At 40.0% G+C, this 12,295-nt stretch overlaps 1 protein-coding gene across 2 annotated transcripts in view; it reads left to right on the top strand.

Annotated features, from left to right (window-relative positions):
• The window catches only part of CD2AP (CD2 associated protein), a 77,468-nt gene that overhangs the window by 31,014 nt on the left and 34,159 nt on the right, over positions 1-12,295 (top strand). For both annotated transcript variants that reach the window (XM_015623015.3, XM_015623016.3), the window contains 2 exons: positions 7,060-7,213; positions 10,770-10,870. In XM_015623015.3, the coding sequence (XP_015478501.1) occupies positions 7,060-7,213; positions 10,770-10,870 (255 nt within the window). The remainder of the gene's footprint in view (positions 1-7,059; positions 7,214-10,769; positions 10,871-12,295) is intronic.

Raw genomic sequence — 12,295 nt, 5'->3', positions numbered from 1 at the left:
GCCTTGGAAAAAGGATTCAGGGAAGAAGAAAGCCGAGTGTGGCAGAGTGGATGCAGAAAGACAGGATGATGGTTGTGAGAAGGAACAAGGGATGTTCTGAGTTAAACATCAAAGTGAACCTGTAGTGGTTGCTGGATCCCACATTTCTCTGGACCAGCAGTAGAGGCAGTTAACTGGGAGAAAGGAAAAAAATGTCTTCCTGCCTTCCTCTGTGGGGGAAGCTGATAAAACACGTGTGCTGTGGGAGCTGGAGCTCTGTCTTGCCCTCTGCCACGTGTGATTCCTGCTTTCATTGATATGAAGCACTATTTTGTGGCAGGTGGTTACCAGGACATTAGCTGTTATTCTATAAAACAATTACAAGAGATAGAATTAAATTTTCATATATATGTATTAGAAAATATAATAGAGAAGAAATGCAATCAGCATTTTAAAATGGTTTTATCTGGCTATGAACATGGCAACACCATAAAATATTCTTAAGCTGTTATTTTCAAAAGTATTTTAAAATGAACTTTTTTCTTAATTAAATGGTTAGGAAACATTGATGTAAAGATCTGTACTTCCTCTCGTTACTCCTGCTAATTTAGGGTTCCTTGCTCTGCTGCTGGTAGACCTGGTGAGCTGACTACTGAGCTTTCCTGCATCTGGGCTTTCATGTTTTGTTTGAGGGCTCTTGTGTTTTACCAATATTGACAAGACTTTGTGTTAGATTCTGTTTTGACACTTGCTTGGTGCAAAGTTTGTGTATCCAATTCTCCACGACAAAACTGAATTATTTTTGTATATAAAAACTATATGCATGTCTTTTTATAATCTGTATCAAAATCTGAAACTTCAAGCCTGCTTCTACATTACCTCTGTAGAGTGTTCCTTATGTAGGAAAGTTCCGCTCTTTGTTCTTGACCTTCAAGTATCACAATTATTCAGTGACTCAGGTTTTAGTCTGTAAATCTGCAGCAGTTAATTTTTTATGCTTCCCGGAGATCCCACTTACTCCACATGTTGCATATTGTGAGGAAGAAGTGGTACCTTGCCTGATTGATGATTGTTTTCCTCCCACACAGAGAGACAATACAGATGTTTTAATCATGCTTAGCATAGATTGCCAAATATGTAAAAATGCTGGTAACTTGTTAAACGGTGTTATGTGATGTGGATGTGGTTTTATGGAAAGCAGCAAGTTAGACTGTGAAGGGGCAAAGGCAGGGAGTGATGCCGCCTTGCTGTTGATTCAGCATTTAAACACAGTGATTCACTGTTAAGCATTCCCTACTTCAAGCATAAACTGAGCCCCCAAAAATCAACCCTTGACACGTGTTACACCCTCCAGGAGGTAAGTTGTCTTGCAAAACAAAGGTTATCCATCTTGTCTGTTCTTGAGATGGTAGCTGCTTTCATCTTTAGGTGATTTGTTTTTATTTTCAAAAATAATGTTTGATCTTCTGGAGAGTCAGGGGCAGCCTCTGACCTCTCCCAGTCATGCTCTTCTCTTGGAAGGTGGAGCCTGCTCTGAATGCTCCAGGGAAGGAGCTCAGCAGCTTCTCAGCTATTTTGGTCCATGGATTTTCTTGATGTTTCCCTTTAGTTCATGTAATGAGACAGATAGGAATAGCTGCACATTACTCATCTTTCTTTCATTGCTGTTATTAAATATTGTGCCTCTGGGCACCTACATTGAGGATGAGAAATCATGTTTTCTACTCAAGGAAGAGACACAGGCAAAATGAAAGGATGTGGGATATCTAAGATTTAAGGTGACTGGAGCTGTTAAGGCTGCCATATGCCTGCCTCTCTTTTGCTGTTACTAAAACTGTAAATGTGGTGCCCATATAATTAGTTATGTGAAGATATTTATGCTCCAGGAACTGAAGTTTCATTGCCCTTGAACAGGTTATGGATGACAATTACCTCCTCTGTAGGCAGATGTACAGATTTTTATATGTATTTATATACAGTCACACTTCTATGTGGTTTTTTTTTTCAGGAATGGGATTTTGCAGGCTGTGAACTTGTATAAACAGAACTATTGCCTGCTTCCAATCCCTCCCTCTCCCCTAAAATAACAGGTTCAATTCTGAGCTACTTATTTTCTGCTCAGTAAAACATGAATCACTGACTTAATTTGCCAGTCCATGGGTTCTTTATTGCTGTTCTGATGGGGAAGAAAAGAGACGAGATAATTGTATGTGTAGGCTCAGACATTTATTTTTGTATGTTCTTTATCTCAGCCTTTTTAGAGATTGACACCATTATCTGCTGCTTGAGGTCTTGCTTTAAAATGTACTCAGCTACTAAGAGTAATGCACATCATTTTTGCACAAACTGGTGTTACAGTGGAATTAATATAAGAAGTCTAAAGATGATTGTGTAATGGCACATATAGGAGGAGATGGCAGCTGAAGCCTTAATATTTATACTTGAAGAATCTATCTATGGATTTAGATCTGCTGGATAATGAACTTCCCTGTGCCCTGTAATTCAGAAATAGACTTCTTATTTCTAACTCCTGGCCTTTCAGATGCTCTGACCTGCTTTCTGCATCTCCACTGCCTGGCTGATTAGAGTGCTCTTGGCTTCTGGTGAGGGAAGTGGGGAGGATCCAGCTGTCCCCGCTGGAGCCGTGGGTGGGCGAGCAGCTGATGGAGGGGAGGCTGCTCCTGCTCTCCTCAGAAGTAGGTCAAGAGCACCCGCTTATTTTAACAGCATCATGAGGCTGTGCATGCATTTACATGTGTTGCATTTGTGTCTGCATCTAAAGAATAGTTCTTGCATGCACTTAAGCGATTTTGAGATTTTTATTTGTAAATATACATATTTCCTTGAGGGGTTATTAGACTGTGACAGATGCAATTAAAGCAAAAACTGCTTTTTCTTTTTCTTTTTTTTTTTTTTTGCTAGTTAAATTTATGTACTTTTCGTTTGCCTATCAGGCTGCAGTGAGTTTGTAAGTGTTGCAAAATACACATTTAGTGGAGATTATGAAAACTTCAGACCTTTATGACTATTGCTGTAGTTCACAGAACAAGTGGGTGCTTGCTTCCCAGCGGAGTGTGTTTTACACCAAGAGACAGTCTCTATTGACCTTGTACTGCCAAGTCATAAATTCATAAAATCTGTGCTGCTCATGGAAACACTGACAAGCCTTGAACTGCAGTGGACTGGCAGAATAAGAATAATAAAATTTCCAGCTGCAGTTAATGTCAGAGTTTCATTTTGGTTTTGCTGGCTGGCAGCTGGCAGTGGCCTCACGGTAGAACAAATGAAGTGTCCTGGAGCTTTTTGTTGATATTGTCACAACACAGATTCTCTCTGATAATTTGGATATTTGAGTCTGACCTAAAACCAACCCACCAAAAACAAGGAAGGAAAACTGCATTGTGAAACCCATGGACAGGAGTTTTGGGCACATTCAGGTTGGATATAGTAGTGCCTCAGAGGTGAGACCTGTGGGCAGTGTCATTTTCCAACCACTGAAGTGCAAGCAAGCTGTTTGGAAGAGATGTAAGAATTGCAAACTCTTACTAATGTTATTTATTAATGGGGCATGAATTAACATTTGCATCAATAACTCAATTTTGAGATACCCAATCTGTCTTTGTGTAGAAATTACTTCCTTTGTGAAAGGAGTAGTAAGGATCATGCCCAGGATGAAGGTGCTGGCAGAGGTGATGGGTGTATATGTCAGAGGATCCTGATGTGTGCTTTTGAAAATGAATCTTGGAGAACTTCCTTACTGTTAGAAGACTGATGTGAACTACAGGGTCGTGGCATAGTGGGCCACATGCATGTGTGGACACCAGAGATTCCTGAATTTGTTGGAGCTTGGTTTAATTTAATATGATTTATAATGCCCTAAGGAAGGATAATTAATGTTGCAATTCTTCTTTAACAATGAGAACAAAAAAATAATTCTTGCTTTACAAGAATGTTACAAAGGGTAGAGGGTTAAATATGAAAAAAAGCAGTTGCTGGCCCATTTAGGCATTGCTTACTGATGCCTTCTGTAGTTCTTTGTCAAAACGAGATTTATTCCTTGCATTTAGTCTAGATTTATTCATAGATTTATTCTGCTGTGGCAGAACTCTCTCATGTGTTTGTTTTTTCTTGTTGCAAAGCAGCTCCATGTGATGCTCCAGTGCTGCTTTCTGACACACAAAGTAAAATGTCATTGACAGCTCTTATTCAAAACTGGCTGGTACCAGTCCTGTACCCACGTCTGCTCATTGCAGATCTGACATATTTGCATCCTCTTGGTTTTTGTGTGTCTTGGATTAGGATGATTTCTCTTAACTGTGTATTGAAGTGTTCACAGCTTTCCTGTCCTGGCTGTGGTAAGGAAGGTACAGAGAGTACCTTCCTGGTGCTACTGCACTCTCCCACTGTCTGTTCTTTTAGATGTCTGCTGAGAAAATTCTTCATCAGTAAATCTTCAGACATTGAATTGGGCAGCAAGATTTTCTGCATATAACAACTGTACACAGAATTATTTTAGATTCTGTTTTTTAAATGTAATTCCACTATACTTCCTGCTAAAATTTGCCATTGCCTCATGTTAGACCTCTGAGTATTTTCTGCCTGTCACTATTTCAGGTGGAGACTGAAGCCTGGCAAGAAAGCCGCTCAAGCATTCCTTTTTTTTGTTTTGGGTCTTTGGTCTTCTGTCTGAAATAGTTTCCTATTATTTGCAACCCATCCATTATTTTGCTGCCTTTGGTGCTGGACTTGGAAGCATATTGTCTGTTTAATTCAAATTACTGATTTAGCTGGTGCTTATCTCACACCATTTCCTAGCATTTTGAAGTGGTGTGTTGTTTTTGTTCTTCTTTCTTTCAATAAATAAATTTAAAAAAGAAGAAAAAAGTAATGTTTTTGACCAAACTGCCATGTGGGTCTTCTCCACTGTGTTTTTGCATCTCTGTGCTTTTGCAAAGCAATTGAAGCAGCTGCTTCTGAAGTCTTGTGAAAAGTGCAGACCTTGGGAAGGAGCCTGGAGCTGACTCCTCACTGGAAAGTGTTACAATTGAGAAACCTGGGGAAGTACTAATTCCTGGAGTGGCTTGGAGATTATGGAGCCCGTATGAAATGTTTAGCAAAAAAATTATAATTTTAAAAATCCAGGGGCAGGCAGAAGCACTCTAGGCAGATTTTCAAGTACCAGTCTTCTTTTCAAGGTGAGCAGAATGGCCTTGTCAGCAAGGCAGCTAAAAAGGTGTTTTGGAGGTGACAAACTTTTCAGCTGTAGCCAAATTTAATTGCTTATGGTTCTGTCAGACTTGTAAGTAACAGGCCAAAAAACAGCCATAGGCCTGAGAATGACAAAATCTTTGAAATGTGAAATGCCTGCTTAAATGGGAGGTAGATAGGATGCTGTTCTATTCAAGAGGGGTTAGTTTTTTTGTTTGTTTTTGTGTTTTTTTGAACTTGGAAGATGGGATGGATTTCAGCAGAGCTAAGATCTCCAGGGCAGAAGTTACTGTGGAGGAAGGAGAGTAACAGCAGGAACTACTCGCCTGCTTTTTAAAAAGCCTTTTTTATGTAATGTAGATGAGTGGGAGGAAAAATCCTGCTGTCCTTAGTCTTGCTCTGTTCTTTTGAGAAATAGGAAGATAGTTTGGTCTGTTTAACTTGAGGTTCATAGTACATTTGAAAGCACCAGTGGCTGTTCAGACCTGCTGAGTTTCCCAGCTGGACAGCTACAAGTAAGAAAGCGGGACTTTAATGGTCCAAAAAGCACCAGACAGACAGGTCCTGGGGAATATGTTTCTCATATTTTTGGCATTTTGTCAATGTGTGTGCTTTGTTGTCTTGAAGCTCATGTTCAAGAGTTCACATGAGTAAGTGTATATATATATGCCTTGCCAATTCTGTTTTCAAGTATTAAATATTTTATTGCAGCTACAGCTGCAATAACTCATGAAGCTGTTAACCAGTGGCTACTGATGGTGGATACAAGAATTGTTCTGAAGTGGATCACAAAAAGCTGCAAGTAGTTATGGCTGTTTGCATCCCCAAGAATGCTGTGGAGGCAGGCGGGACCGTGGGTGCAGAAAGGGATTAGACAGCTCCAGCTGCAGGCACAGGAGGGAGAGGAGGTGATCCATCTCCCTGATGGAACCCTCATGGGTGTTCTGGGAATGTGGGAGGATCTGAGCTGCAGGAGCTCTAAAGAGCATCTGGGATTTTGGCTGCTGGAAGCTGTGTCTGCAATTGATGGGCCATTGATCCGACTTAATGGGTTTGTTCTTGTGCAAAGTGATGATTTCCTTCTTTCAGAATATCTGTTCTCCAGTGGAATCCCATTTAATGAGCTGATGCAGTAGAGTAGTGACTGTTGCTGCTTTGGCCTTTTTGTCAAGAACTGGTGCTTTCTTCTTTATCGACTTTTCAGTCTTGTTTGGCACAATGAATTTCAATGCTAATATTCTAATTTAGAAAGATTAGGAGAGTGGAAGACATTAACCAGAAAAATGGTATGTCTGTTATTTTCCTCTTAGATCTTTCTCTTCACTTGCTCCCATTCTGTTTCTTGGAGCTCACTTTCTTTTCTATTCACATCTTTCAGCAGTCCAATTCCATCTCTCATCTATAAACACTTTGGAGCTTTCTGGGGTAGAGATGATCACCTAATACAGTTTCATATAAAAAAATATTTTAGTACCCTCCCCTGTGGTCTGTTGTTGAAGTAGTATTTATATTTTTAAAAACATTTCCAAATATGAGCTGTTACATAAAAGTTGTAATGTGAGACTTCTGGGCTCAAAGCTCCTTTTCTGAGATTTAGAGTAGATGGCTAAAATGCTACCCCTGTTTCTGATTTTTTTTCAGCACATTGCCTATTTACTATTATGGAAAAGTTTACTTGTATGGAAAGGTCAAGTTTATTACAGCCTTGGGTGTGTTTAGTTGTAGGATGAAGTCCATTATTTTTGAGTGTATGTCATTATACCACGAAAGGTAAGTACTTGAAATGTGTTAGTCTGTGGAGCACCTGTTTAAAACCACTGACCTCTTGGGTGATATAAGTGGCCTCTGAGTGTTTTAAATCTCTTGTTTCAGGAAGTTAAGAAGGATGTAGAGCCCAAGAATGATGCTGTGCCACTCAGGAGGGAGAAATCTGGCAATGTAGCCAGCCTTGTGCAGCGTATGAGCAGCTATGGGCTTCCAGCAGGAGGATTTCAGCCTCATCCCCCATCCAAAGGCTTCAAGAAGAGTATGTGATCTTTCCAATTCCTTCAATTGTGCATACTGCTGACATGCATTTTTCAAATAAACATGAACTATTTAATGCATGACTTAGTTTTAAGGTTAGATGGAAAACTAGAAACAGAGGAGGAAAAGCTGATTCAAAGACAAATTTTGATCCTGTATTTATAGGCAGAAAGCTTAAATGTAGCTTTTAACACCAGTAATAGGGATGAATTTTCCTGTGAACAGGATTTAAACTCCTTCTAGATATCAGAGAGCTCCATAGCTTCATTTGAGTATTGTATTATCAGGTACCTGAATGGAGAGCTGTAGTCCTGTTTATGATAATAAAAAATTTTCCTGTGAAAAGAAAATTTGAAAGATGAAAACATCAGGTTTTGCTACAAAGTCAAGGTTCTGACAAAGGAACCACTGTGTAGTTCAGATTCCTTCTGATAGACTTGCTTCTGGTGTGAAGCGGGTGTTAACAAAAGTGGAAGTTTTCCTTTTGTTTTAACAGTGACCCTCAGGATGGCAAGCAGTGTAGCACTGGTACTTCTGTATCTGTGTTTTCTATGTTATAATGCCAGATTTTATATCAAGGTGACTATAAAACCTAAAGCAGAAAACGTACCTTTCCCTGCATCCAGAAAATGGGTTTGTGATTTGTATTTGGACACACCAATCTCTTATAAGATATTGCTTTAAATTTCTGTGGCTTCCTCTGTCTTACAAGGTTTTGAAGGCATTTATGTTTAAGTTTGCTTTTTGGAAAAGAATTCAGAACTTACTGGTTCTGGCATGTTTATGCTTTGAGGTTTTGCCTGTAAAAGAAGAGCCCCTAGTTGTCTTTTAAAACCCTGAAATGGGACCACCACCTTTACAGATTTGTTGAGACTTTGTTCTGGGAAACTAAGGGTTCAGAATCACTTTTTAGTGACTGATCTGTGTGTGCATGTTGGTGACAGTGTGTAGGTGCCTGTCAGATATTTACACAGCAGGCTTTGGGAAAATCCAACCTGAAAGATTAATGCTGTTCCTAGATAAATACAGCCAGACTCTAAAAGGGAATCAATGTGATCCTTATGGGTCTTCCCAATTGGCGATACTCTAGGATTCTGTGAACATGATCTGATACCAGTTCAGCTGTCAGCTATGGTTCTGGTCACCCTAACCCTGGAATGTTCCCATATTTTCCATGTCACATTCTCATGCTGGTGGCTGTTAATCACTACAGGCCAGGGTAGAAGGTACAGCTTGGTCACAAACTCTGCAGAGCTCTGGCTACTCGTCCTTCTGGAGAAAATTATATTCAAGCAGATCCCTTTAGGCACACAGCTGTTTACCTGCTGCAGTGACAGTCTCTGCATTTCCATTTCACTTGCTGTTCCCTTTTTCCTGGAAGACTTTAAACAGCTCCTGCAGATCCTGTTTGCTCTGTGCCTGGGCAATCACTTACTTTCCAGAGCGTAGTTGTCTTTGTGTTTCTGTTTTTTCACTTGCTGAAATGAGGTTTACAGTGTTAAAAACAGTTAAGTTTTGTTCATCCAGCTCTCCCTGAATTCAGGTATTTTTGTGTCAGGTGGGTGGTAAGCTGCAGGCAGAATTTGAATGTCTGTCAGTTAGATGTCTGCCTTTGTTCAGCAGAAGGAAATTACAGAAGGTGTGCTAAGCAAAGGCAACAAAGAGCTAAATTTGGTTTGCCCTATACGAAACAAACAAAACCTGAAGGCAGACAAGTTGTTTTGGAAAGGGACAGAATTGCCTTCAGGCTGCCAGCCCATCAGTCCTGCAGCAGCACGTGAAGCTGGAGTGCTGTTCTCTGCAATGGGTGGTTCCCTTCCTAGATTATTCTAGGATTTTCAAAAGTGGGAGGCAGTACGTCCTAAACTGTATCACTGGAAACAGACCTCAGAGGAAAGGGAAGTTTCTGGATGTGAAATGCATCCATGAGTTTCTCTCCCATTTAGATCTAATTACACTATGAAAAAGAACATTGAGATCAGATTTACACCAAATGGCAGTGACTTTTTAATTTGCCTTTTTTTGGTATCAGTTAATCTCCTACAAAGCAGAAGCCTTGAAAGCACTGCAGGAGGCAGTAAAGGCCATTGAACCATTTATTGCAATTGCTCTTAACTGAACAATCCCTCTGGGGTCATGCATGAGTTGATAAAAGCATGAGTGGAGGTAAAAGCAGGGTGTATTATGTGGGCAATTATGTGTTATTAGAAATAACCCATGAAGCTCCATGTTTCTGGTTTATTTGTTTCTTGCATAAATCATACATCAGCATGTAGAAAATTCTTGATTTGGTAAGCACTCTCTCAGAAATTTTAGATGCTGAATATTACTCTGATGCCTGGCCTGTTTCATAGTAAGGATGTTGGGTGTGGTTTTCTAAATGCCTTGCTCTGGACTTTGAACATTGCTATAAAAAGACAAGGATCAAGCTTGGAGGCAGTATCTGTGTTTTGAAATGTTTCCACACAGCCAGTCTTAATTGCTAAAGGTTGAGTGTCAAAGGAGTACAAAGTATAAGAGAGAGCATGGAAATCACACAGCTCCTGTAAGCTTAGGCTTTACCACTTCAAGCTTTTGATTGATATTTTCATTTAAACTGTGGCAGATTGTTTTTGAGGAGGATAGGGAGCATATATGGGTCATAGCTCGAGATAATAATTGACTTCAAAAGCCTGCTGACTGCTCTGTTGTGGAAAAGGTCTGAAGGCATGGCCTTTTGTTTGAAGGAGAAGTGCATAAACTGTCTGGGTTCAGCAGCAGCAGCAGCACTCCAGGATATGTGCAGAGTGATTAGGCAGTGTGGGTTCACACCACTGTGGCTGCAGGGCTTGGGTTGTCAGAAGCCACTTCAATGCTCTCTCCTCTCAGGATGTCATTTTGCCTTTTTAATGCCTGTAGAGCTTTAATGATATATGGCAAACAGCTAAAGACTGCATTTGATTTTAATCTTGCTTTTGTCAAAGACTGCTAATTGACAGTTTGAATTACTAGATGCCATATTGGCACAGAGAAAAAGGAGGGAGTTTTTTTAAATTCACACATAAAAATGAGTTCAGTTTTGAAATATGAGCCCAGCAAACATTGGCATTACCTCAGAGCTGTGGTTAGCAAGGTCCTTGTTAGAGGCCAGAAGGTCTGTAAGCTCTCCAGCACAGTGCATAACAAAACATGTTCCTGCTTTCAGGATTATTTAAGGACTGAAGGCTCAAACTTGCACATTTTCTTTCAAGTAGGTGCTAACTGGCAGTGATTGACATTCCTACAGATTTTGGTTGGGAAATAGTTTGAGAAATTGCTGTAGTGGGGATTTACCTGGCTTGCTTGTGTCAACATGCTTTTTATAGCAGGTTGATAATTGATACGAATTGATAATTGAAATGAATAGTGTTCATTTGTCAAAACTATGTCTCCCTAGCCTAAGGTGACTCAAGCAAACCACAAAACCAGGATCAAAAGCTACACAGCTTTTTGGGATGGTTTTTGGGTCTTCAGGAACAGAGGAAAGCTGAGTTCTCCTTTAATGAGTGTTCTTACTTTTGGTGTTTCTCTTGAATCAGGGTCCAAGAAGCGACAGTGCAAAGTGCTGTTCGAGTACCTCCCTCAGAATGAGGATGAGCTGGAGCTCAAGTTGGGGGATGTGATTGACATCATTGATGAGGTAAGCTGTTCTACAGAGCTGGTCATTCATGTGCTGAGAGTCAAACTACTTTTTTGGCTGTTTAATTGTATTACAAACATGTTGGGAAAATAGCATGTGAAGTAGTGTTTTTGCAGCTAAAGTTAATAATTTAGGAGTTTTTTCTCTCAGGATCTAATACAAAAACAATGAATGCTAGATGCTTGGAAGAAATATTTGATCATCACAGTAATAAATTGTGGTATGTTACACAGATTCATTATTTGAAAGCGTTTTGCAGTTCTCTGCCCTTGTGTGATCCTTGGCTTTAGGATGCTTGTGGTAAAGCTGTTGGACTAATTTCTTTAGGCTGACAAACTCCAAATTGGTATAGGTGAAAAACATTATTTGACTTGATTTGTCAGTTTCAAGCTCTCTTGTAAACTCATTGAGTTGGAGTGGTGGTTTCTTACCTTTTCTTACCCATGTGCTTCCTTTGTGTCTGTTCCATTCAATAGCAGTTGTGGGAAGCTTGTATGTGTCGGAGGAGGGTCTCTTCCAAATGTGAAATCTGTCTAGGAAGCTGTGGAAAAGATCAGAATGATTGTGGAAGAAACCTTTTTAGAACTGGGTGGAAAACTTCTGCACAGCAGGCTCTGACCTTCACTGGTGCCATCTCTTCCTCCCTGAGGCTCTGAGGAAGGAGAGTGAAGCTTGCTTTCTAGCCATGTGTTATTGGTGGTGCTTTTTAAGTAGTTCTGTGAGACTGCTTTTCCTGTGTGTGACCCTCTTTGGAAGAGAGTGCAAACCTATGAGGGAGGGCTCCTCATTTTCCTAGCAAAGAAAAAAACTGTGCCCTTAGATGCATTTGCACTAATACTTACAGAATTTAATATCTGGGAGTAAACAGAGCAAGTGACTTGCAAAACCTGCTCACTAAACTCAGTTTCATAAATACCTTTGTGCGTGGGTGTTTTTAGAGGAATGTTCCTGGGTAATCTCAGCAGTTTAACTTGTAGATGGTGCCTGCACTGGCAGCTGTGACTGGATGGTCCAGTGGAAGCACTCATGAAGGAGCACTTGCAGTGAACTGTTGTGGGAGCTGCTGTTTTGGTTGGACCAAAAAAGAAAGAATTACTTTCACAGGGGTGTGTGGTATCATGTATCAGAGATGGCCAAGTAGCCAAACAGAATAAAAGGATCAGAGCATTTCCTCATCTAGTTTCTTAAGGAAGTGTGGATTATATTTTATTACTTAGATTTTTTTTGTTAGTCACCATGCTTATTCCTTTTTAATGATATGGAAATATGTTTTTGTAGTACCCAGTCTTTGCTACTTCTATTAAAACTGTTAACAAATTTTTATGAAAATGCTACCTGGTAGAAAAATATTGCAGCTTACTATCATCACAGAGCTGTTTACACACTGTTTTCATGGTGATGTAGAAGAGACCTGACAGGTGTAGA

The sequence above is a fragment of the Parus major genome, chromosome 3 (assembly GCF_001522545.3).
Source record: "Parus major isolate Abel chromosome 3, Parus_major1.1, whole genome shotgun sequence".
NCBI lineage: Eukaryota > Metazoa > Chordata > Aves > Passeriformes > Paridae > Parus > Parus major.
This window is presented reverse-complemented; position numbering and strand designations above follow the sequence as displayed.